At 41.6% G+C, this 25,636-nt stretch overlaps 1 protein-coding gene across 1 annotated transcript in view; it reads right to left on the reverse strand.

Moving 5' to 3' along the window:
• Positions 1 to 25,149, reverse strand: part of GLDC (glycine decarboxylase) — a 69,682-nt gene extending 44,533 nt beyond the window's left edge. Inside the window, exons 1-3 of the mRNA XM_077816428.1 lie at positions 24,877 to 25,149; positions 24,369 to 24,447; positions 10,063 to 10,198 (exon numbers count right to left, since the gene is read on the reverse strand). Coding sequence (XP_077672554.1) covers positions 10,063 to 10,198; positions 24,369 to 24,447; positions 24,877 to 25,149 — 488 coding nt within the window. The remainder of the gene's footprint in view (positions 1 to 10,062; positions 10,199 to 24,368; positions 24,448 to 24,876) is intronic.
• Positions 25,150 to 25,636: the final 487 nt, after the last annotated feature.

A 25,636-nucleotide genomic window follows, 5' to 3' on the forward strand; every position in this document is an offset into this window, starting at 1 on the left:
CAACAACTGAAGGGTGGAGAAAATCTATCGGGTCATAAAATATTTAGATCTAATACAACTTCAACATCTTGGTGTTGTGCTTTTAACTGATCTGTTTTTAGAAATCTGATGTTTGCAGCCAATGCATTATTGAAACTGTCAAGACATTTAAAAATCTAAGCCTAAGATACTTATGTCTGACTACATAACTTTATGAAGTATACAAGTGCACAAACTGTTAGTGCCCTCTTCTGAGGATAGAGGGCTCATCTGCAAGACTGTAAGCATTCTCAGCCCCAATAGGAGTTGAGGGCACTCAGACTTCCCAGAATCAAGCCCACAGACTGCCACTTTCCAAATGTGGCATATCATATGCTCCAAATATTAAAATAAATTTTGCTGGTGGGCAGCAGTAAAACTGACATCAGATCAATTTTATTCTGCTGCAACTTGGAGAAACTCTGCGTAACAAAGGAATATTCAGATGTGAAGCTTAAGTAGAAGCAGAGTACCAGAAACACCACCATGGTAGCAGCCAGGAGGCCTGGGGCAGTGTAAAGCAGCAGAGACCCAAAATAGCAGCCAGGAGGCTATGGGACAGGAGGGAAAGAACAGCAGGATCAATGCTCCTCTTCCCTTCCAGCAGTGGGAAGACTCAAATTTATCAGACACCAACAATCCAGAGATTGATATGAAAACTGGAGCTGCTGAGCAGGGAAAACACACTAGTAGGAAACCAAATCCCCCTCCATTCTCCCCACAGTTGGAGAGAATGGTAGTTTGCCTCTCACCTGTGCGCTGTCCCTCACCCTGAAGCCCTTATGTACAATTTTCAAAAGTGCTTTTGTGACTTAGGGGCCCAAGTCCCATTTTCAAGAGATACTTAAGCACTTAGGGGCTAAATCCATAAAGGAGACTTAAGACTCAGCATTGCAATGCCTAACATTTAGATGCCTGTCACACAGTGGAATCCACAGCCCTGAGTTAGGTGTCCAGTCTCTCTACACATGCATGTTGAGGGACAGAAGCCTAAGAATAGTGCTAAGTGAAGCCAGCACATGGATGTAAAAAAAATCAGAGGGAGGGATGCCTCTCCCCACCACCACAGGTCCGCACTGGGGCCGGGCCGAGGGAGGGGCGCCTCTCCTCACAGCAGCCCCGAGCCCCTGCACGGGGCTTAATAGGCAGCTGGACGGTCGTGCAGCTTAGAGGGAATTTAGGTGTCCACCATTCAGGTGAACATTCTACCAATAAAACCCCTTTTGCCAATTAACTGAAGCTAGTTTTATCTGCTTTGAAAACCTCATAGTTCTCATTCATTTTAATGCTTTTGTTATGGGATTACTTGATATGATAAAGAAGTTGCTGCTATAATTAACATAAGTGCTGTTACCAATCCAAATCATCCTTTCCCAGTTGTTCATGACTTTGTTAAACTAATTCTTTTTAGGATGATTTCCCCCCCCATGATTAGCCTCAACTTTAAGATAACGTTATGGTTTGAGCACAATCATTTCAGCTGTGTGACTTACAGATGAGTGCCAAAAAAATACTTCCTCATATGTTTGGGTGAAAAGTTGTGCAAGTATAATTCAGATGGTGGAAGCTAGAAATTCTGACCTTGGTTGATTTGATCTACCATGAAATTAGATGAGTGGTTTTTAAGTTTACTCATTTTAAGGCAACCCCCACCCCCCATGTATGCATCAATTGCAAAACTTTACTATCTCCTTAATGGCTACTTCAAAGCTATAATGGTTCAGAATACTAGGGTGCTATGAAGAAATTGGCTCTGTAATAAACTTCTCATTGAGGCAGCTGGTACCCAGCTCATTCAGTTTCACATCAAGGAATTTACCAATCCACTGGCAATTGTCAGTCTTCTTTTTTAATGGAAGAAATCCCACTCAAAAACCCCCTAGTGTTTAAATGCAAAATAAGGGTTGAAAAGTCAACTAGAGTTAAATCTACAAGCTCAGCCTTAATGGTAAGCCCTTAAAATATAGTCTCTTGAAAACCAAAATTTGTTAAGTACAATAAATTATGATGGGGAACACATAACTGACTGGAATCTCATATAGCTTTACATACTGTAAATTACATCACAGTATGTAACCTTCAAGATTAGTCTCAATAAGATCCACAAATAAGTCAAGTATGGGTAGGGGGAAATCTATTTGATAGTTTTAATACTATTTATGTTTGAAGTTGTACAATCCAGGATTTGAGATACTCTAGAGATTACACTGCAAAAGGAATATGCACCAAGAGAAAGATTAAGATCCTTGAACAAAGATGCAGCACTGCTGAGGACTCTACTGCATTTTTGACCACAGATGCAGTCAGTCTCTGTAAGCACCAAAAATACACCACACAACGCACCAGAAAAAGATGCGGCTATTGTACAATTAAAATCCTGGAAAAAGTCTATATTGTTAAACTAAGTTTCCCTTCTTCAGGAACTCAAAAGGAGTTAAACAGATTCACAATTTAAAAACCTTTTCAGAGTATTTATCAAAACTGAATTCTGATGGAAACTTAGTTTAAAGCAACCGTGAAGAAAAAATTGGGGCTGGGGAGGGGGATATGGGGGTTTAAGCAGTTTTCTTTGGTTTTCCTAGTAGCCTGAATAAGGTGGGGGGGACGGAGGGGGAGAAGATCTAGATACCATTGTTTGCCTCTCACAGTAAGCTAGAGAGTTTCATGGACAGAAAAAACACTATACAAAAGAAACCACGATTATATTGAAAACGTAAACACTCTTGTTTCCATAGGATACTTCAATGTATTAAAGTGGAGATAAATAGGATGAGATAAAAGTTACAATGAAAGGTTCAGAATATGCAACTCTAAACAGATGTCAAGCAAGCTGAAGGTATTTTTCAGTGTCCCAACACACAATAGAAAGCAAATAGTTTCAAGGAAACAGTTAAACATCTTTCCATTTAGAATGTTGTCTGATGATTTTTGTATTAGACATTTGCTCCGTTGAACATACAACCTGTGCTGAAGTTTCTCCATAAGGAATTTATTATCTTAGGGCTTCCCAATTCTGCTCCCTGCTGCTATAGTTTACAATAAGGTTTGATGCATGTGACAGACAATACTGCAGAACTGGACATAATCACTAATACAGCTCAGCTTAGCGATATCCATGTTATGACTTTGAATTGCAAAAATATTTACAATGAAAATTTTTTTAATCAGATCTGTGAAGGAGACAAAGTTTATACACACCACAAAAGTCAAGGAAGTATGGCCCTCCATGTTAGTACAGAAGTTATCATTCATGAAGTTCAACAGTTCTCCTGTCTGTAGTATAACCACTTATTCTATACTGAGCTTGTTTTAACACAGGTCATTTTGAAAGCTAGTTCACCCTAGAAGATAGCTAGAGACACTGCCAAAATCCTGGATTTGAACAATTCTAATTTTCAAATTATTAGTTCAAATAAAGTGGCTTTTTTTTTTTTTTTGGTCCAGGGCACCAGATTTGTCTGAATTTCCCTGAAATCTGTTTTATACTAACAAGGCAAATATTTGAAGTTTATATATGTCAGTTTTGTCATAGCAGATAAAATAGGGTTCCTACTAAAGGAACTTTGGCTTAGTAGTAGATCTGCATAATAGCAACTACAATAAATCAAATGAAAAAGAATAATTAGCATAATGACAAGGAACACAAATAGCCTCTTGTGGAAATAAATTGGAAGAAAACATATGGCCGTCACTCACTCTTTTCTGATCAAAGGGAGTTTCTACAAATTAACATTCCCAAACTGATTTCAGCAGTCTGGCTGTGATTTAAAGGAAGCACTCCGAGTGGCAAGGAGATTTTTTTTTTACTTAAACAAGCCAGTATGTTCTAGAGCTGTCTGGAGGCATGTGCTATGAAAGTTCAGTACTTTCTCTTAAAGAAACGATACAAAGATGTCTACGTTAAAACTAGAAGTAGTATGTGTAATGAATATTGATTTTTTTTTTTTTTTTACTCTGCTTCTCTATGCTTGTTTTTCTGTCACTGGGCTTAGACTTGTTCATCTGTATGAATATAAGCTTTAAGACGTGGTTGAAAGTTCTGAAGGTGCACTCTAAGGGTATGTGTCTACACAACAAAGAAAAACCCATGGCTGGTCTGTGCCAGGCAACTCTGGCTTGTGGGGCTTGGGCTGCGAGACTGTTTCATTGCTATGTAGACTTCCAGGCTCTGAGACCCTCCCACCCCGCACGTTTTATTTTGCTGGGCAGACATATCCTATGCATGCCTCACAAGAAACAAGCTTAAAAGAATTGTGAAGTAGCAGTAACTATCCCCTGAAGCAGGGCAGGCAGACACTGGCAGAAAACATGGGTTTCCTAGTCAAAGGTTGGGCTACTGACCAAAAGAACTGGCTTAGAAAGTAGTGGAAATCAGAATGTTTCAAAGACAGGTATATTTTATTTTGTTAACAATGAATTTGAGTCCTTATTACAACTCTGAAAATGTTTATTGCTTCCAAAGCCAACTCTTTTGGTTCTACTTTGCTTCAAATTAGATCTCTGCTGGGAAGTACAGATCCCACAAAGACACAGAAAACTCTCTATTCTCTAAAAGTACAGAACAATTTATTGTATTTATGAAAGACTTTTAAATAGTTTATGTATATACTTATGGATGTTTATTACAAGGTCTAAGAACTTATCTAGAGTTTTCATTTAGTGCTACTGTATTTTGTTTCCAAATGGTTAGAGAAACGGCAGTTAAGCTGATTTACCCAGCATCTGTATGATTTCTTGAATCATAGGACTGGAAGGGACCTCAAGAGGTCATCCAGTCCATTCCCCTGCACTCACTTGAAGGCTTATATGAAGTCTGATTCTTGAGAATACAGCACGTCTTAGGAAGACTGTCCAAGAGTATACTTTCTATAGTCTTGCTTTTTCTAGCCTGTATCACTGAACATTGTGCCCAAGAATTACTATTTCCAGTCAAGGATCAGTGCTAATTGTTTTCTTCCCTGTTGGTTTATATTAACCTTTTAATATAAGGGACCTTGAAATTTGAGAATCCAATCTCATGTACCACCAGGGCCAGAAATATACACTATCTACCACTACATGGATTCCCAGGGATACACAGCATTTTGAAATCTTAACAGGTAAAAAGTCAAAGCACCTTTAAAAATGAGGATATTAAAGTTACCAGAACCCCACCACCTCTACTAGGCTTCGTGACAACATCTTCATGAGCCACAAGGTGTGAGATATTCTGCTTTATAATAGAAAGCCAAGACTCCCAGTATTTATATTATTGTTTGAATTATCTGGCTTTTTTCATTTTGAGTAACAGGTGTTTACTATCAAATAAAATCAAGATTGTGGCAATAAGTGTTCTATGTAATATAGACAGCAATATTTGTCTACATAAATTAAGGCATAAAGACACCATGAAGAATGCCTCTCTGAGAAACACACATGCAGAATATTCTCAGTATTACAGACACAATTATATTGAGAACTTTAACATTGCAGAGTCAAACGCTCAAATGTTCAGAAATGCCAGATTTAAGTTTACCTGTGCAACCTTCATTCTTCCCCCTTGTGCATATGCATGATGATACAGTCTTTAATTATATGGTTGCATACTATATTTTTCCTTTCAGTGCTTAAAAAAAAAAAAACTACACTGGTCCTGAAATATTTTTATGGGTCCATCTGAAGCTCTATTAAGGATCCCCACTTGGTTGAATCCTATTTTGGCCTCAATCAACAGTGCCTTCCCAACCCGTGTAAACTAAACAGGGATTTTTACTGCACATCCATAACCTGATGTTGCTGTGCACTAAACACAGCAGCCATCAACATGCAGAGCTCATGAAAAGAGAGCTTTGTTCCCCGCACCCCCAAAAACCAGTTAAGTTGCTTTTAAAAACAAGTTACGCAACTATACTCAGCATAGTATCACATGAATTGTGATAACATACTGGGTTTCAAGAGTTCCTAAGTGACTTTGGAGCCCAATTTCAGTTGGGACTAAGGCCCTTTGAAAATTTTACCCTTTTGCTTGTGTGTTTTCCCTGAGTATGCACTCTTGCTGACTTCAACCTCATGTAGATGCTTTTTTTTTGTTTGTTTTAAATGAGCCTTATTCTTATAAAGTGCAGTTTTGTAGCTGAAGTGCACAAAAGTCAAACGACTCAAAGTCTCTAATATACTGTGATATAGACAATGAGTATTACTCTAAATACTAACATAAAAGATGAACAAGATTAAGTCTAGACTTGTTGTAAACTTATTTATGAAGCCAAATATTCTTTGGTGATTAGTTTACATTCATGTCACATCACAGGAATTAATTAGCTCTGTTTCTAGGGAAACAGCTCAATGCAATGATAATGTGAAGACTATCAGGAATCATGTGCACATAAGCGTGTGGTGTTTACACAGTTCTGCTCTGCTGTGAAGTTTACACCATACTACAGGGTTTTGAGGCAGGTAACATTGAATACCCAGAGAGTAGAAGCTTTTTTATTTAAAAAAAAAGAGGAAAAAAAAATAGTAAAAATACTGATTAGCCAATATTTTGCAGTGACCCCAACAGGAAAAGCCTTGTCCGGATTTCAGAGAGCTGAGCTGCTATAAATCCATTATTGTACACCAAGACTAAATGGGGTTTTCAAAAATAGCAGGCCACTTGGTTCTGTGTCCAGACCTCAAGAGCTTGCCATGCTAATACCATAAAATAGAATGTCCTCTCAATGATAAAATGAAACCTACCCCCCCCACCCCACACACAGACACTTTCCTATGAAATGTGTTTAGAGTGAAAGTGTCATTAGAGCTTGCCAGCAGCCTGTAACTATGTATGATTCCTATGTAACTGGAGAAAAAGGAAATCAAGTAATTGATATAGCGTATATCCCGAAAAAAATTGAACAAGCTTTTTACTAATGGAGTTGCCTGGTAGAAACTCCATCATTTAGAATGGATTGGAGCTTACAACCTTAAGACTCTCATTGCTTACTAACTTTGACTGCCGCCTCTCTGCCCCAAAAAAGCAAGCCTCCTTTTGGACTGAAAATTCTCATCTTGTCTCAATTTTTTTTTTAAAATAAGTTTAATTTCTGAAGCAGATTGATCAAGGTGACTTTTTAAAGAGTCTGAAAGATGTTGTGTTTTCTGTACTCAAACAAGCACTTTTCTAGAAATTAACTCAAACAGCTGCTATTTATAAGAACTAGTGCATAGCCTTCTGACCATTTTTATTTAAAAATAATTAAGCTGTTTAGTCTTTCATTGTGAAACAAAGTTGTTCATCATTTTCTTGATAAGTCACCTTGTTCTGAGACTCCTACAGAGATGCTTATTTTCCTAGCAGATCTAACTTCCCTGGAAGACTGTTCTCTAGCAAATCTTCTAAAAACAGACAATATTCCCATCTGAAAAACATTCTGATAAATGAAAATCCCTAATCCCTTCCCCCTCACTTCCTCACAGTGCCACACCCAATTATTTTAACAGAAGACAATGCATTGGCCATATGTCTCAAACTGAGATGTACGCACGTAAAGTGAACAATTCCTTTCTACCCTAACCCACTTTCCAGGGCCATGCTATATTTCAATATAAAAAATCATCCTGAAGCATGCATATCTTCTGTATTAGGGTACTCAGAAGCTGGGAAGGAAAGAGCTGCTATTGCCAGGGTGCATAACTGAGCAGAAAAGATAAGCACAGCCTCATGGGAAATACTAGGCTCAGTGGCATAGCTAGGGGGGGCAGCAGCCACTCTCCCACTGAACACAAGTGGTGCCTTTTAAATTTTTTGGCGCCTTTTTTCATTTTTACTCACCCAGCAGTGCTCCGGGTCTTCAGCAGCGGGTCCGGCACTGCGGCGGCCTTCACTCTCTCCGGGGGTCCTCGGCTGCATTTCAGCGCCGGGGGCCTGCAGTGCCACTGAGGACCCGGGGCACCGCCAGGTGCATACAAACAGCTGGCACTTTTTTTTTTTTATGTCCGCTCCCCCGTTCGCTCCACCTAGCTACGGCACTGGCTAGGCTATGAAACATGGGGCTGCAATATTTCAGCACCTAGCATTTAAAATTCAAGACTTGCTAGGAAAGTTTGATTTCTTAAACCATAAATTTTGCAGAGATTTATAATGGCGCTTTTTGCACTCTCCAGCATAAAACATAATCCTAGGACTCAAAATCTTATGCTCTACAAATCTACGCTCTACAAATCAAGCTCAGAACTTAGTTACCAATGCTTTTTATAGTGATTAGTTTAACTGTGCTTATAGTCTACTTTTTTTTTTAAATTGCAAGCACTGTCTTTACCTTTTTAAAACTTTGCTTTTATTTAAGACAAAGCTGATTTAGAGGTGAAGACTTAAGCTGAGGTCTTCACTTTTGCACAGAGAGGAGGAGAGAATATTTATGGCAGAGGTCCCCAAACTGTGTGTGTGGGGCACCCCATAGGGGGGTGCAGAGGAAAGTTCAGGGGGCATGATGGGGCCCAGGCCAGGCCCCATGGTGGGTAGAGAGAGAGTGCCAGCCATTCCCACTCTAAGACCAGCTCTGCTCCAGCCCTGCACCCACAGCTCCATACCCAGACCTGCGGCTCCGCTCCCAGACCCAAACTCGGCCACCTTATCCCTGGCCACATCCCTCATCCCCAAGCCACAGCCCTGCTCCCAGCCCCAGCAGCAGGGGTTGCAGACGGGTAAGGAGGGGGTGAAATCCTGAAAAGTTTGGGGACCATTGATCTAAGGGACAAGGGATTTCAGATGTGCATATGGTGGGTGAGTCAGAATATTGGATGTCTTCAGTCTTTGTGCAGAGTGGGTGGAGATACGGAGGCAACAATTACAATTGGCATTAGAGCATTAATGTGCCAATGTTTTTCCATATTTTAATTTTGCATGTTAAATATTCTGTCCAAATTTGTGATTAGGGAATATTTAACATTTTGACCATGCTGTCTTCATCAAGAAATGTCTTTAAAGAGGTAAAGGGCCATGACTGTCACTGTAGTGAAGCACATGGTATAAAGATAATCCAAGAAATAACTAAAGGAAACTTATCCTCTTCAGATTCTTGGAAAATGATAAGTCAAAAGTTCTAGTTTGACAGTACTCTAAGGCCTTCCACATAGGAGCATTGCTGTTGCATGAACTCTGAGAATAACTGAATGAGACACTCAGTGCATTCAAAAATTCTTAACAGTGGGTAAACTTCATTTATTCATCTACTTCAGTGACTGGTAAACTAAGAGAAGCACCCAAATTCTGACTATGCGTTCAAGACATTTAAGCTTCTTGTTTTGAAAAACTGAGCTAGAGAAATCTAATGGGGAAGGGCTAAAGATTTCTGCGGCTTTCTACTTCCTTCCAGTCAGTAAATAACCATCATTGTTTCTCATGATAGTCGGAATATCCACCTGGAATTGCAGATGCCAGTGAGAATAAGTATTTTGAACCTCAAAGCTTAAATTTTGGGCAGAACATAGTTATTTTAGTCTGGGGTCTTCCTTCACATTTTTCTCAAAGTAATTGAAGTTATGAATGTTTCCATTCATGTCAAAGTATGGTTTCAGTGAACAAGAGGTGTGAACTTTCCATTCATAAAATTCATCTTGAGCAGGGTGACCAGATAACAAGAGTGAAATGGGGACAAGGGGAGTGGGGTAATAGGCGTCTATATAAGAAAAAGCTCCAAATATCAGGACTGTCCGTATGAAATCAGGACATCTGGTCACCCTAATCTTAAGTAACCGTATCTCTTTAATGCCACCTGTTTAGCTAATACTCTGCATTAGGCACCAGATCTTTCAAACTATGGAGATGCTCTATTTGTGAAAGTGTAAGCTACAATACCTTTCTACTGCCACATTATGGATTAAACTCCTGCTAAAGTCAGGATCAATATTTTTTTTATGATTCCCTTAATCAAGTTTCAATCTGACCAGCATATCATCTGTATAAAGAATGGGAACGTCTTGGCAAACAGCATTATTATATATCTGTCTATGCATCACACTTAGAAACATTTCATATATATTGTTCTTTTTATATGTTTGTAATCAGGAAGCAATGTACATTACCATCCTGCATTCTCCAACAAATTCCGCACAATCGCCTGAGGTACTGAGGAGTTGTAATAACCCATGCCCATGTAGGACCTCCAGATTTTGTTCTTGCTTGCAATATTGTGTAGAGTTTCAAGGATTTCATTTTCACCTGATTGAAAAGAAAATGTTATAGCATAAAATGTTATGCAGGAACAAATGTTAATAGTTTTGACTAAACTGCCTTGCTTGACTCTGTGTAGAAATGGGCAGCTGTCAACAGTTTTAGAACAAACTAAGGGAAGAGACAGTAGCAAGTGAGGTATTAATCTAGTAAAATATTGGGAGAATAAGTCTACAAGATCAAAATATTTTCCAAAAAGCAACAGATTTGAGTAACGCTGACATTAACTTCCGTTTCTCCCCCTCCGCCCTTATAAGTTGCCTTTGTGAATAGCCACATCCCACTGATCTCTTAACATGAAAGATTTAGTTGTAGGAAACTATTCTTTTCTTGCTTTAGTCTTACAATACTAACACAGTGTAAGTTATTTAAATAAAAGTAAATGCCACTACCAAAGGATAAACCATTACCTAAATCTTCGTAAGATTCCAAACACTTTCCATACTACAGAGGGAGAATGTTGGGGATTTTCACACCCCACATACTTTCTGGGGCAGTTGAGTATGCATGAATACAGGCCCTCTAGGAAGGGATCTTTACTCACCTGAAACTGGCAGAATCAACAGCTAGATGAAGCTGTACATCATTCATAATTAAGGTTTAGTGAAGAGGTCATAAATAGATCTCAAACTTTCCCAGCTTCCTACCCAGGAAGATTGATGTCAGGTGCCTAAACATCAGATGCTAGAATGCTAAGGAACTTTATATTACTGGGAATAAGGTAAAATATAATGCCATGTGCAGTAGTAATACAAAAGATTTCTCCCCTCAATTCTGATGCAGCTTATTCCAGAAGAAGTTATAGGTTACAAGACTGGACAAATCAGGTCAGTTTCATAGTAGAATAGGCTTTAGAATGGACCTCTCCACCTACATGAAATCTTACAGGGCCATTGGCAGAAGACACCTTGACCAGTGAGAGTTGCACAACAGGATAACGAAAATGTTTAAGTTATGGTGCAGATGAGTAATTGTTTCCCCCCACCACCACTATTGTATTCGTAAAGTCACATTCACTGCAACTGGTTCCCAGAGATTAATGGCTTGAGGGATACTACTTGCCTCTGCTTGGGAAGTTGTTTTCCCAACTACTTCAGACTAGATTGACCAAATCTGAATGGGATGGGCCACTGCCATGGTGGCATGTCTGTAATTGGAATTTTCACATAAGGTGGCATGTCATGGGGGTCTTCTGTTTTACATGGCTATAGCCAAGGAGAAATTTTTGTGCAGGAAGTGGAGCATTTGTTCAATGCAGTCACAGAATGTGGTGGCCTGGATATCAGCCCATGACAGTGTTTGTAATGACTAGAGGTTACCCTCAAAAAATCCAGCTCTTTTCACAGATCAAGCTATATACTTGACTACCATACTAACTGCCCTGCATTGTATCTGAACTGGTGATCTACGTGTGATTTTCCCCACCCACCCATCACTACCACTACCTTGAGGAGTCACTTTCTTGCAAGTACCCTCTTAAAGTGTATGGGTTTATCCAGCCCTGAGTCATGTTTCCTTTCTGATAAAGGAAGGGAGGGATAGCTCAGTGGTTTGAGCATTGGCCTGCTAAACCCAGGGTTGTGAGTTCAATGCTTGAGGGGGCCATTTAGGGATCTGGGGCAAAAATTGGGGATTGGTCCTGCTTTGAGCAGGGGGTTGGACTAGATGATCTCCTGAGGTCCCTTCCAACCCTGATATTCTAGGATTCTAAGAAGAGAGCAACTCAAACTGTAAAGCCAGAAGGGATCCTTGTGATCACCTAGTCTGACTTCCTGCACATTGCAAGCCACTGAACTTCATCCACCCACTCCTATACTTGGCCCATAATCACTGGCTGAGTTACTGAAGTCCTCCAATCAGGATTTAAAGACCTCAAGGTACAGCGAATCCACCTTTTTTTCTCTAGATCAAACTAACAAGTGACCCGTGCTCCATGCTGGAGAAAGAGGCCCAAAAAACAAAAACCACCCAAGGTCTCTCCCCATCTGACCTGGAGTGGGGAGAATTCCTTCTTGATACCAAATATAGTTATCAATTAGACCCTGAGCATGTGGGCAAGATGCACACACCCCCACCCCAGCCACCTTGGAAAGAATTTTCTGTAGTAACTCAGAACCCTCCCCATCTAGCCCGTCACTGGCCATTGGAGGTATTTACTTCTACCAGTCACAGATAAGCTATGTGCCATTATAGGCAACCTCATCACACCATCTCTTTCCATAAATTTAGCAAGCTCAGTCTTGAAACAAGTTAGGTTTTTTGCCCCCACTGCTTCCCTTGGGAGGTTGTTCCAGAATTTCACTCCTCTGATGGTTAGAAATCTTCATCTAATTTCAAGCCTAAACTTGTTGATGGCCAGTTTAAATCCATTTGTTCTTGTGCCATCATTGACCCTTAATGTAAATAACTTCTCTGCCTCTCCAGTGTTAATCCCTCTAAAGTATTTAGAGACCAATCATATCTCCGGTCACCCTTTGTTTGGTTAGGCTAAACAAGCCAAGCTCCTTAAATCTTCTCTCATAAAAGATAGGTTCTCCATTCCTGTGATTATCCTAGTAGCTCTTCTCTGTACTTAGTCCAGTTTGAATTCATCTTTCTTAAACACGGGAGACCAGAATTGCATACACTATTCCAGATGAGGTCTTACCAGTGCCTTATATAATGGTATTAACACTTCCCTGTTTCTACTGGAAGTACCTCACCTGATGCATCCTAGAACTGCATTAGCTTTTTTCATGGCCACACCACATTCGTGGCTCAATCATCCTGTGATCAACCAATCCATCCAGATCTTTCTCCTCTGTCATTTCTGATATGTCCCCAGCTTATAAAGAAAATTCTTGTTGTTAGTCTCTAAGTGCACTCTGCACTATTAAATTTCTATTATTCCAGTTTTCAAAATCCTCCAGATCTTCTTGTACAAGATCCCAGGCCTCCTCCGTATTGGCAATACCTCCCAACTTTGTGTCATCCGCAAACTTTATTAATGCACTCCCCCATTTGTTACCAAGGTTATTAATGAAAACGTTAAATAAGATGGGTCCCAAAACTGATCCCGAGGAACTCCTCCTTTAATAAACTCTCCCCCAGCCTGACAGTTCACCTTTCAGTATGACCCATTGTAGTCTCCCTTTTAACCAGTTCCTTACCCACATTTCAATTCTCATATTAATCCTCATCTTCAATTTAATAAATTTCCCATGTGGAACTGTATCAAATACCTTACTGAAATCCAGGTAGATAAATCGTGGTTATGCAGTATATCCAATTTTTAGAAAAAAATTTTCTCAAAGAAAGATCAGGTTGGTCTGGCACAATCAACCCTTTGTAAAACCATGTTGTAATTTATCCTAATTTCTCTCTATGGTCTAACTACTTTCTCTTTCAAAATTTGTTCCAAGACCCTGAATACAATTTAGGTCAAGCTAAGGGGTCCTGGAGTTTCCTGGATCATTGCTAATATAGTAGCAGTTTTAAAGAAGGTCTGGGGACAATTTGCCAGTCAGAAGTAACAGCCCCCAAGTTGACAGATTCATTAAAAATCCTTGCCATTGGTCTTGCAATTTCATGTGCCAGTTCATTTAATATTCTTGGATGGAGATTATCTGGGCCCCCTGACTTGGTCCCATTAAGCTGTTTGAGTTTGACTTCTACCTCAAATGTAGTAATTCCTACTTCTATATCTTCCTTCCTATTAGCCACCCTGAAGCTACCCTTAAGTTCCTCATTAACTTTATTAAAACCAGAGGCAAAGTATTCCTTTGTGTTGGGCCATGCCTAGATTATCTTTAATCACTACTCCATCCTCAGTGTTTAGCAGTTCCACTTTTTTCATTGTTTTCTTTTTATTATATATGGCAGAAGTGGCCAAACCACAACTCTTCTACAGTTAAAGTGCAGCTCACAGAGCCGCCCACATTTCTCCAACCCCCCCCCCCCCCATGCCCATTCTCCACCTACCAGACTGAGGGATGTTAGCTTTGGGGCTTCTGCCCTGCAGCAGGGTGGTGGGGCTAGGGACTTCTCAGAGCTTCAGTCCTGCAGCATGTGCTGTCAGCAGGGCTGAAGCCCTGAGACCCAGCTCACAAACTTCTGACAATTGTCTTATTCAGCTCAGAGGTTAAGTAAACTTTGCCACCCCTGTTATAGGACTAAAGAAACTTTACTATTGCAAGGTCCAGTTCTGCTTGGCTTTTGGTAGTTCTCACTTTTTCCTCTATGCTTTCTGACCTCAAAGAGGTAGCTTTCCTGGCTGATCCATCCCATCTTCCATTCCTTGTAGGCTCTCTCTTAACCCATTTGAGAAGCTTGGTCTGCAATCTTTTCCTAGGAATTTTTTCCCCCTTGCTTAAGGTGCAGGCTTCAGATAGCTTCTGCAACTTTGACAAAGTAATTCCAAGCCTCTTCCACATTCAGATCCTTCAGTCCAGTCTACTTCCCTGAATTCTTCCAGGTCTGCCCTTTTGACATCATGGACCCTATTTGCAGATGTATTTTTATTTATCCTTCCATTTTGTTTAAACCAAATTATATCATGATCATTCAAACCAAGGTTGTGCTTTACAACCATTTCTTCTATGTGGTGCTAGTTACTTGTCACTATTAGATCTAAAATGGCATCACCTCTTGTTGGTTCAGTGACTATTTGGTGAAGAACTCTGTCAGCTAGGAATATCTGGGCCCTACCATTATTAGTAGCATTTGTCCTCAAATCTATATTTGTGAAATTGAAGTCTGTTGGAAATTGTGGGATTATTTCATTAAATACTGAAGAGGTTTCTATTCATATCAAAATCTGATTCTGGCAGTCTGTAGCAGACTTCCAACCAGTATCCCAGTGGAACCTCTGTTTGATTCAAAAATCACTCTGGGGAAGAAAGCTAACAGATTTGGTTTTATCTATTCCATCACTTCTAACTTCTTTAGAATCTACCTCATCATTGACGCTGTGATTTAATCATGGGTATTTTTAGCAAAAGTCATGGATGGGTCATGGCAAGAAACAAACAAAAAATCACAGCCCATGACCTACCCCGACTGAATCTTAAGGAGGGGTGTTGCTGCAGGGGTGGGGGTAGTGGAGACAGTGGCACTAACTGCCAGAGGGGGAGCCCTGGGGGCCCACAACACCAGCTGCCAGGGGGAAGCCCTGGGGGGCCAGTGGCTGCCGGGGGAGGCCCAGGGCCAGCCACTGCTCAGGCAGTCCCCAGGGCCAGCTGCTTAGGGCTGCCAAAGCAGCAGCCAGTATGGATGGCCCAGGGGCCGCTCCCGCACTGGTGGGGCCAGCTGCTTGGGTGGCCCTGGGGTCAGCCACACTGGCCTCTGCAGAAGTTACGGAGGTCACAGGAAGTCAAGGTATCTGTTACTTCTGCAACCTCTGTGACAAACACTGAGCTCTACTCATCATTAATATACAGTGCTACTCCACCACCTTTACCTTTATTCCTGTCTTTCCTGAGCAGCACATACCCTTCAATACCTGTACTCCAATCATGACTGCTGTTCAACCATGTTTCTGTTATCCCTATATCTGGTTTCACTTCCTGTACCAGTAATTCTGGTTCCTCCATTTTGTTACTGAGGTGCCTTATATTGGTGTATAGACATCTTAGTAGTTTCTGCTTGGCTTCCCCCTGATTCCTTGCTCAATTGGGTAGTCATTCTGCTGCCAATATCACCTCCCTGACCATTACTGTCAGTGGTCTAGGCATTATCTTTTCTCTTGGATGACCATTCTCCTAGTTTCTGATGTTCCTTTCTCCATTGCTGTATCCTCTTACTTGATTTTCCTCCTGCTCAGTATTTAGAAGCAGGAATGATGATTACATGAGCGTCTCTCAGCTGTGTTCCCTGAATTCCTAGTTTTAAAGCTCTTTAGCACAACTGATTAAATCTCCATCCCAGGAGTCTATTTCCCTCCTAATCAGGTGGAGTCCATCCCATGAGAACGGTCCTCTGTCCATGAATGCCTCTCAATGGTTGAACATCCCAAATCTCTCCTTTATTAGTACCATTGCCTAAGCCATCCGTTGAGCATCATAATTGGGTCTTACCTTCACTCTCCTCTTCCAGGGACAGGTTGAATCCCAATGATTGAATTCCTGAACTTCCATTTCTTTATGCATCATCCACAGCCTGGTAGATTCTGGCTGGAATGCATCAAGGGAGACTATCAGTATTATTTGTTCCCACATGAAGAACAAATCAGTAGATTGTTTCCTGCTCCGATTAGGATCCTCTTCAGACTCAGATCTACATCCTGTATCTTAGCTCCAGGCAACCAGCAAGCAGTTCTGTTCCCCAAATCCACTCTAGCAACAGGCCTCTATGTAACTGAAGACTCCCTACTAAGAAGAACAGATGGGCTGCTTGCCTGCCCTTCTGAGTAGGGAGTCCCCAATTACACAGACCTTACTCTTCCTGGTGTTTGGTGCAAGTCTCCAGCCATCCCCATTCTTGTCTTCTCTTTTCACTAAGAATTCAAGTGTCAATATTGTAGCTCTTACACTACAGACTATTTTTTAGGAGAAACCACCCGCAAATTGTCAAAATCCCTAAAAGTTTTCTTCCCAGCTCTCAGTCTTCAGCTTCTCCACTCCACCTCTCAATTTCTCATGCTGTTATGTCTTGTCAATTTTTTAATGGCATATCAAGAACTGTCTGGCTTCAGATGCTGCTACTGCCTTAGTATCCCTTCTTCCACAGTTAATCGGACTTCATAATGTGGGTGTTTACATAATAGTTCTCCTCCTTCTAGAAGTCTGGTTTATTAGCAAAATTCAAACACCACAGTTCTTCCACTCAGCCTTCTTTTGGATCACAATCCTGGTTGCAGAGTTCTCATGTCTGTTCCTGCTGAAGCTTCACTCCTAGCAAACTTGCTCCCCGTAGTCTTCTGCTTCAGAACTAAGGAGAGCTTCAGTATAAAGCAGCGGTTTTTGAACTTTTCTCCTGGCAACCCAGTTGAAGAAAATTGATGCTGGTGATGAGGGGTTTGGGGTGTGGGAGTGGCTCAGAGCTGGGGCAGACGGTTGGGGTGCAGGGGGTGAGGGCTGTGGGGTGGGGCTGGGAATGAGGGGTTCAAGGTGTGGGAGGTGGCTCAGGGCTGGGGCAGAGGGTTGGGGGTGCAGGCTCTGGGGTGGGGCCATGGTTGAGGGGTTTGTGGTGCAGGAAGGGGCTCCAGTATAGGGGGCACTCTGAGCTGGGGCAGGGGATTGGAGAGCAGGCTTGGGGCACAGGCTTACCTTAGGCAGCTCCCAGTCAGCAGCGCAGCAGGGGTGCTAAGGCAGGCTTCCTGTCTGTCCTGGCACCATGGGCCACACTGTGCCCCGGAAGCAGCCAGCAGCAGGTCTGGCTCCCAGGCGGAGGCGTGCAAGCCAGTGGGAACTGGCCAATGGGAGTGCAGAGCTTGGGGTGGAGGCAGCATGCGGAGCCCCGGAGGCGCCCCCCCGTCTAGGAGCTGGAACTGCTGCTGGCTGCTTCTGGGGCACAGCGCTGTGTCAGAACAGGTAAGGACTAGCCGGCCTTAGCCGGGAAGCACCACCGACGGGACTTTTAACGGTCCGGTCAGCACCACGACCCCATCCCTTACGTTCCATAACCCAGTACTGGGTCACGACCTGCAGTTTTAAAGCAATTGGTATAAAGCAGCTCAGAAAGACCACCTGCTCCTTTGAGTCACTCCCCTGACTGGCCTCAGGCTCCAGTTCTTTTATATCCTGCAGCAAGCCTGATTCCTAGTCAGATGTTCCCATTATATGGTCCTGAACTGAAAGGTAAACTAGTTGCAGGTAAGGCTGAAACCTAAACTCTCAATGTGCCAGCTCACCCTGTGAATGGCAAATACTGAATTTAAGAGATAAATAAGGTTACTGCAGTAGTTTTAAAAATTTAAATTTATATAATGGAGTTTTTAAACTTAAGGGGTCAGAGAATTTCCAGTTTGCTACCCCCGAGTGCTGCCAAATCCAGGGACCTTGTTGCAGAATAGGGGTCCAATTTTCCCCTGAATACACAGGCCTTAAACAAATTGAACTCCTGCATATTACTGTTCTCTGAAGACAGGCAGTATGAACAAGACTAGTGACACTGGTCACAATATACAACATTTGTATGTATTATTTATTCATATTGTAAACACTCTGGTTTTAGATCACAGATTTAATTATTTTTAACTTTTCCCCTCCAGGTTGTGAAATAAGAAAGCATCATACCAAACTAGGCAAAATAAAATTGATAAATGAATGCAGATTAAGAAACACGTGGAAGTCAGCTATCACACTCAATCTCCTGCTGCCAGTTTTCTAGGGCAGCACAGATTAAATGCTTAATCTTCACTTTCTTTGCTGAAAATAGTCCAGTAATCCTTCACATACCTTAGCTGACAAATCTTTTCTTGCTGAATAAATAAGTGCAGTTGACCTTGTTTTTTTTTAATTCAGTGTATAACATTATCAAAGGCAATACTACTCACAGAAGAGAACACTGCAGATTCTGCCAAGAGTTCAATGTTAACGTTTACAGATTTCACAACTTCTTCAACAAACAAGTTGCTGCTTTTTAGCAGAAAGAGCTCCCACTGCTACCTTGCAGTATGTAAATTTCAAATTTCTTCCCCCTCTTCCCCTCTGTCTCTCACAGACACACACACGCATCTACCTGCTCATGCACCCACACACTTACTATGATGCTTTCTAGAAGCTATAAGACAGTTTAGTTCTGTGTGATCTGTTTCTTTCACAGCTTTGCTTAGATGACCTGATTTTACTTGTTTGAGACCCACTAATCTATGTAAGATTAGTAAGATCTGCTATGTAAGATGGCAGTCTGAAACCAGAGCTCTGCATCTTTCCACTCCCATCCCACACAGTTCTATTTATCTGAATTTTGTTCTCCCACTTTGTCACTAAGGAACAGGTAACACACATCTTAGATGACAAATCATGCTAGAACACTCTCACAATATGTCAATAAGAATGCCCAGTTCTGGAATGTTTTAAATGAACAGGCCCCAGTCCATGCAAATATAGTTCTGGGTTCATTTAATCAATAACACTGGAGTGGCAAAGCCCTCTGTCCAGCTTGGATGGAGAAGCACCAGAGTAGGCAGCAAAGGGCCCTGCTGGCAGTAAAGATGTGGCCACTGGTCAAATGACACTGAAAGGCAGGGACAGAGGACAGCAGTAACACATCACAGAACAGACAGCAGAAGAGTGAGAATTGTAACTGCTCACAGCATGGATCTGAGCTTGAGCCATAACCAAAATCAAATGCCAACTAATTTAATCTGTTTTGGTGAATATATAACACTCATCACTCCTGTGATGCAATGACAATCACACACACCTTAGTGGAATTATACCACCTTAATTCACAATTAATTTATACCAAGTCAAATAATGTTTTATTGGTTAGTAGTTAAAACTTCCTAGACATGGTCCCTCACCCACTAAACACTGACAGAAAAGAAATACTGCACGGAAGAAACAAAAAGGTAAAGAGTGTTCAAATTTTTTTTTATTTATTTTTACTTAATGGATATGGAACATCACAGGTGCCAGGAGGAGAGAGGGAACTGTCAAGGACATCTTGTGTACCCTGAATTCTGGTTGGGAAGGGAAGCCAGTGCCAGCATCTTTTTCTTCTGGAAAGAATCTCTATTCTTTTATAATAAAGATCAATGACATTTCCTTCTCCCTCTTCTGTCCACCCATTGCCCCTATCTACACTAAGGCCATGTGCCATCAATACTATGAACACTTTATTAGTATGGGAATACCAGGATACTATACCAGAAAAGCTCTCCTAGCATTGATGCAACTTACATTGGCAAAGCTGGGCTTTTACCTGTGTACCTTATTCCACTTGCCGAAAGTGAAAGAGCTATAACTGTAAAAGTGCAGGTTTGCTGATACAACTGCATCACCAGGGACTTCCGTCAGCACAGTTATATTGGTTAGGGAAGGGACCATACCTCTCACTACCCCGACCTAGCTATTCTAACAAAAGCCTATCGTGTGGATGTCGCCTATGAAATTTAGAACTTCTATCTTATTTCTAGAGTACTTTCACTGATAACAGGGAAGCTATAATGCAGACAAGTCTTCTGCATCTTTGCTACTGCCACTTCTAACTTGGGCTTGAAAGTGTACTTCACATTTAACCACAGGTGCCCAAAGCCACATATCCCTCCAGAGCCATACCACTCCCCTACACCCATTTCCTCATTAGGAGATCATCTTTATTGCTGGATCAGTTACACTTAGCTAATATCAAGGCCTTGTCTACACATGAAAGTTTTATCAGTTATACGGATATAAACTCCTGTGTTAACACTCTTATTGCAGTATGAGTGGCTTGTTTCAGGTTAGTTTAAACCCTTTGCTAAGTAAAAAAGCTAAATATAAAGCACCACTCATATTAGAATAAGTGTTCACATGGGGGGGTAGTTATACTGGTATAATTATATTGGCTTAAATTCACATTCTTATTCTGAAAAAAAACAAAACAAAAAACCTCCCACATAGACAAAGTCCAAGAACATATACCACTACCACAATCTTAAATAAGGCAGAAGTTGAAAGCACTCAATTCCTGCTTATTCTGGGTGAGTGGAATTTAAATGTGTATCTAACCCAAACTTTGACTTCAGTTGAACTCGAGCACATGCTTGAGTTCTTTCCTGAACTGACCTCTATTCTCTGGAATAAAAATATTCTATGTATATATTTTAAAAGCCCTGTTACACAAAACCCATTGATCTATTCCCAAAAGTCACGTTAGGAAAGGGTTAGCTATTTAAATTTACCAGGTTTAACAAAAAAACACTAGTAGAGATTGCTTGCCCCACTCCCACATAAAATGTGAAAATGCTGTGTACATTTTATGAATTGTTGGGAAAAGGAATTTTTTAAAAGAGTTTATCTAACATGTTTTAAATAAAGTGTAATTCTCAAACAAACGTGACTTTCCCTTTAATCTATAAGTGTGGAAATAATATACATACATACCACATTTCTATAAGAAATTCTGCTTGACAGCTAGAAAGACAACCTTCCCTACATTGGGTAGGAGGCAAGTTTGATCCAGCTCTTCTGGGTACAAGATGTTCAGTACAAAGTCACACATTTTTAGACAGCTTTCTAGTAGATCTTTAAACAAATATAGTCTTCCACCAGCAATACAAAAGGAAGACATGGAATAGACATGGAATGCTTGCCACATTCCAAAAGTGTGCAAATTTGAATACTGCCCAATCATAACACAAGGGGGGGAGGAGAGGGAAGGGAAGTAGGACAAAAAAGTGGCAATGCACAACTGGAAAAAGCTATTTCTGAATTCCAGTTGTGAGGCCTGGATCAAAACAGTAATGCAAACAATGGGAAATAAGAACAACATAGAAGGCATAAATGAAAGTTTTGTGCTCTAATGAACTGGAGAATATATGCAAATATGTTTGAAGGAGATGGGATTAACTGAGGAAAAGAATGGCAACTTTAACATGGGTCTTTTGCAGAGCTCCTCAAATTCTGATTTTCAATTAACATAGTAGTTACTATTTCCTCCAAATCACATTTTATTGTTTCCTCATCCCAGAGAGGACACATTCAGTGCATTTGGGTACAAAGTTAAAGAACATCTAGACTTTTTTTTATATGTAAACATGCTGACATATCAGGTTTGTTACTCATATGTTTAAACCGCACAATTAGAACAAGGAATAAATTACACAACCAAAATCCCCTTCTGCTTCCCAGTTTGGCTTTGGAGTGCTTGAAATTTCCAGTTCCCAAGCACAAACCTAAACTAAATCTGAACTGTCTAGGTTTTTAAGGGTCACTGTTTAACAAAAAGTAGCATGCAATAGTCAGTTGTATTCCTCTAAAGTTTATTTTTCAAGTATCTCTTTTTCAGTATAATACAAAAGATAAAATAGAGTAACAGCTGGATCAGTCTCCAGTTAACTAAACGGGATGTTAGCAAAGGAGATCTTATGAAGAAAATATTTCCAACAGTTACCTGCCTGCCTCAGACAGCGAGTAGAAAGTAGTTAGGATAGAAAGTCACTAACTCATGCTAGTGATTGGGAGACCCATGATAAATTAATTATACAAATTAGCATGTGAGCACATTATAGAAAGGATAATGCATCAAAATGCACTTTAGTTTATTTTGACAACAGTAGTTTAGTGTTTAATTATTTATGACCACTTACAATGTATCAGTAAATGTACTGTAGCATATTCAGTAAGTCTTAGCAGATGCTGTAATGAAGTTTTCTATTACTATTAAGCCTTTGAGAATTGGGGAGAGACTGCCTTGTATGTGAGTTATTTTAAGAAGTGTACATTAGTGAAGTTCTACTTCAGTTCACTTACAGTTTTAAAATGATCTGACAAGTTTGATGAAAACACCATTTACAAATATGCTTTGACTTTTAATAGAGACATTCCAATCCTAGAATATACTGTCTAGCTAGGTCACCATTAGGGAGATATTAAATTATCCCTACTTATGCAAATCATGAAGATAGCGAGGAGGAGTTTAAGATCACCCCCACTCTTTTTGAGAGGCGGGAAAAAGTTATTTAAAAGTAAAATACACCAATGCATCAAAGATTTAAATAAAATATTTGAAATAATAAAGACTTTTCATCATATTATGTTATTCCTGGCTAGAAGTAGTTTTTTCAGGTTACAGTTTTCCTAGCTGTTCATTCTGGCTGCTGTTTCTGTTTTGTGATGTCATCTCAAACTAACCAGATTGGACTGGCCAGGAACCTTAAAGAAGGTGAGGGGCCTGAAGTTTACACTCAAATTACAATTTGCTGATGAGCAATATTAAAAGGGAGCAAGAGGAATCAAAATAATTTGTCCTATTTGCTAATATGTTAAACACTAACATAAGCTAAAAGAGGATACTGATGTAGTGATTTTCAGAATGCTAGGCACCTCTTAAGCTTTATGTTTCAGTGCAATTATTTAGTCAATAAGACTTCTAAAATGTTTTTTGGCACCAATGTGTTTTCCAGGAAGATATTGGCAAGCACATTTATTATGGTCTTTATGTACTAATGTAATTGTATATTTTTAAAATGTTCCCTCTAATTAAATGTTTGAGACCTCCTTAGTTTTAAGGAACTGAAATCCACAAGTTCCCCCAGCATACTAACAGCACCTGTAGGCTTGGATTTACGACAAGAATAATTTGCTAAACTATACTAGTGCCCATTAGTACTATTATAGTTGAGCTTCAGGCTACTATTAAAAGTAACCTCTATACCCAAGTTAAATCCCATTTTCTGATGACTAATTCAACTAGAAAAAAAAATTCTGCTGGGTAGAAATACTGCGAACAGGTTTTCATCAAAATAGGTTCTACGTTTATTAAAGTACAAAAGGAGCACCTTTGTTTCTCATGATGTGCTGAATTTAGATGCCAGTTTTAAAATTTATGCACATCATTGATCCATACACTGGGATCAATTAAATTTTTTTTTTAAAAATCAGACTAAACTTCAAAACATAAGTAGTTATTTTATCTGTGGTACAGAAGCCGTCTAGCCCTTTTTAGTATTTTATTTAAAGATGCAAATTCTGAGCAACAGGCCTCAAAGTGTCACTCAGCATAGGAGGTAACAATTTTAGAGGTGCAGTTTGCCTGTAACTTGTACTAGGGTGTACTAGACTCAGATTTATGAGCAGCAATTTTCAATATATATTACAGTGCTTTCAGGGCATGCCAAAGTTGACTGCACTTTAGTTAACTCAAAACACATCTTCAGGTAGTCTCATCCTGTCCTAAAAGTTTTATTTGTTTCAAATGTGAAAACAACAGCTAATTTTATGCAGCCAACATACTGCTACAACTAGGCACAACATCACAGATCGAAGAGCAATACAGTATAGTACTGGCATGATTGTTTTTGCTTCTTTGTGATAAGTCCTGTTGCTTTTTACTTGAAATGGGTGGGTTTTCTGTTACAGTTTTTACACAATTTTAGTCATTAGACTAATTACTGGGATACAGAAAAGCAAAACCGTAACTCCTCCGCTGAGCTATTTTAATGCAGATTAATTAGACCAGAAGCAAGAGGGGCAAGGAGGGGGAGATTTTACACAAAGCTCCTACTGGCGTTCAGCGTGAAATGGTCACTTACAAATATGGTCATCCATCTCCAGAGGCCTTCTCAGGCGGATGCTGGGAGGGACGGTTCTATCAATCAGCTCATCGATACTCTGAAAAAGGACATCCATGTAAGTACCGCGCGTTCCCCGTCACCCGGCAGCTTTCTGTTTGATAGCCTGCACTAACGCGCACACAAATTTTAAAAGAGTCTCTCCTCTTCACAGTCTCTCATCACATCTCTCAGTGGGACCTTTGTTGAGACCCGTTTCGTTGTTACCGGAGTCTCGGCGAGTCCCCACTTCTTGCTCTTGTGCACCTCGCTCCGGAACTTCCCTGCGGGCGGAGGGTGAGGCAGAGACGGGAGGACGCGACGGGGAAGTGGTTTTAGGGAGATGCAAAGATGCACAAGAGGGTAGGAGAGGGGGAGGGAAAGCGAGCAGGAAAACACGGGGGGCACCAGACTGAGGAGCAGCGGGGGGGGGGGTGGAGATGGGGGCAGAGCGGGCAGCACAGGGGGCAAGGAGCCCGCAGGGACTTACCGCCAGACCCACACTTTGCAGCATTTCCCGCTTCTCTTTGTCCCGGGGCCCGATATGCCGCTGGGAGAAGTCATCGTGCCGGGGCAGGAGCTGCTCGATGTACCGGGAGGACTCGGAAGCGGCGGCGCTGGTGTTCGGGGCGCTGCCCCCCGCCGCCGCCGCCGCCGGCGCGCTGTGCTGCCCCCGCCATCCCCATCTGCCCGGCGGCTTCTTCCCCGCCAGGGCGGCTCCCCGGCCCACGAGCCGCCCCCACCAGCGGGCACAGGTCTGCATGCTGCTGCCGCTGCCGCCGCCGCGCCCGGCCAACTCCCCAGCCCGCCAGCCCGCGGCACCTGCCGGGCACTTTGTGGGGAGGCCCCGAGGCGCCCCCACCCCCAGACCCCGCGCCAATGGCAGCCCGAGGGGAGGGGCCGCCTGACCCCGCCCCACACAACCCAGCCCGCCGGGCCACCTGCCGGTGCGCCCACAGCCACCAACAGGACAAGTTTCCCTTCGGCCCCGCGGCCCTTTCCAGCCGCCCAGTCCCGCTTCTCCATCCCCAGCTCCGCTCAGCCCTCTTTCCACCCGCAGAGCCCTTCCCCAGCCCCCCTTCTACATCCCCAGCCGCCTTCCCACCCGCAGAGCCCCTTCCCCAGTCCCCCTTCTCCATTCCCAGCCCCCCTCAGCCCCCTTCCCACCCCCAGAGCCCTTCCTAGTCCCCCTTCTCCATCCGCAGCCCCCCTCAACCCTCTTTCCACCCGCAGAGCCCTTCCCCAGCCCC

The sequence above is a fragment of the Eretmochelys imbricata genome, chromosome 5 (assembly GCF_965152235.1).
Source record: "Eretmochelys imbricata isolate rEreImb1 chromosome 5, rEreImb1.hap1, whole genome shotgun sequence".
Classification (NCBI taxonomy): Eukaryota; Metazoa; Chordata; order Testudines; family Cheloniidae; genus Eretmochelys; species Eretmochelys imbricata.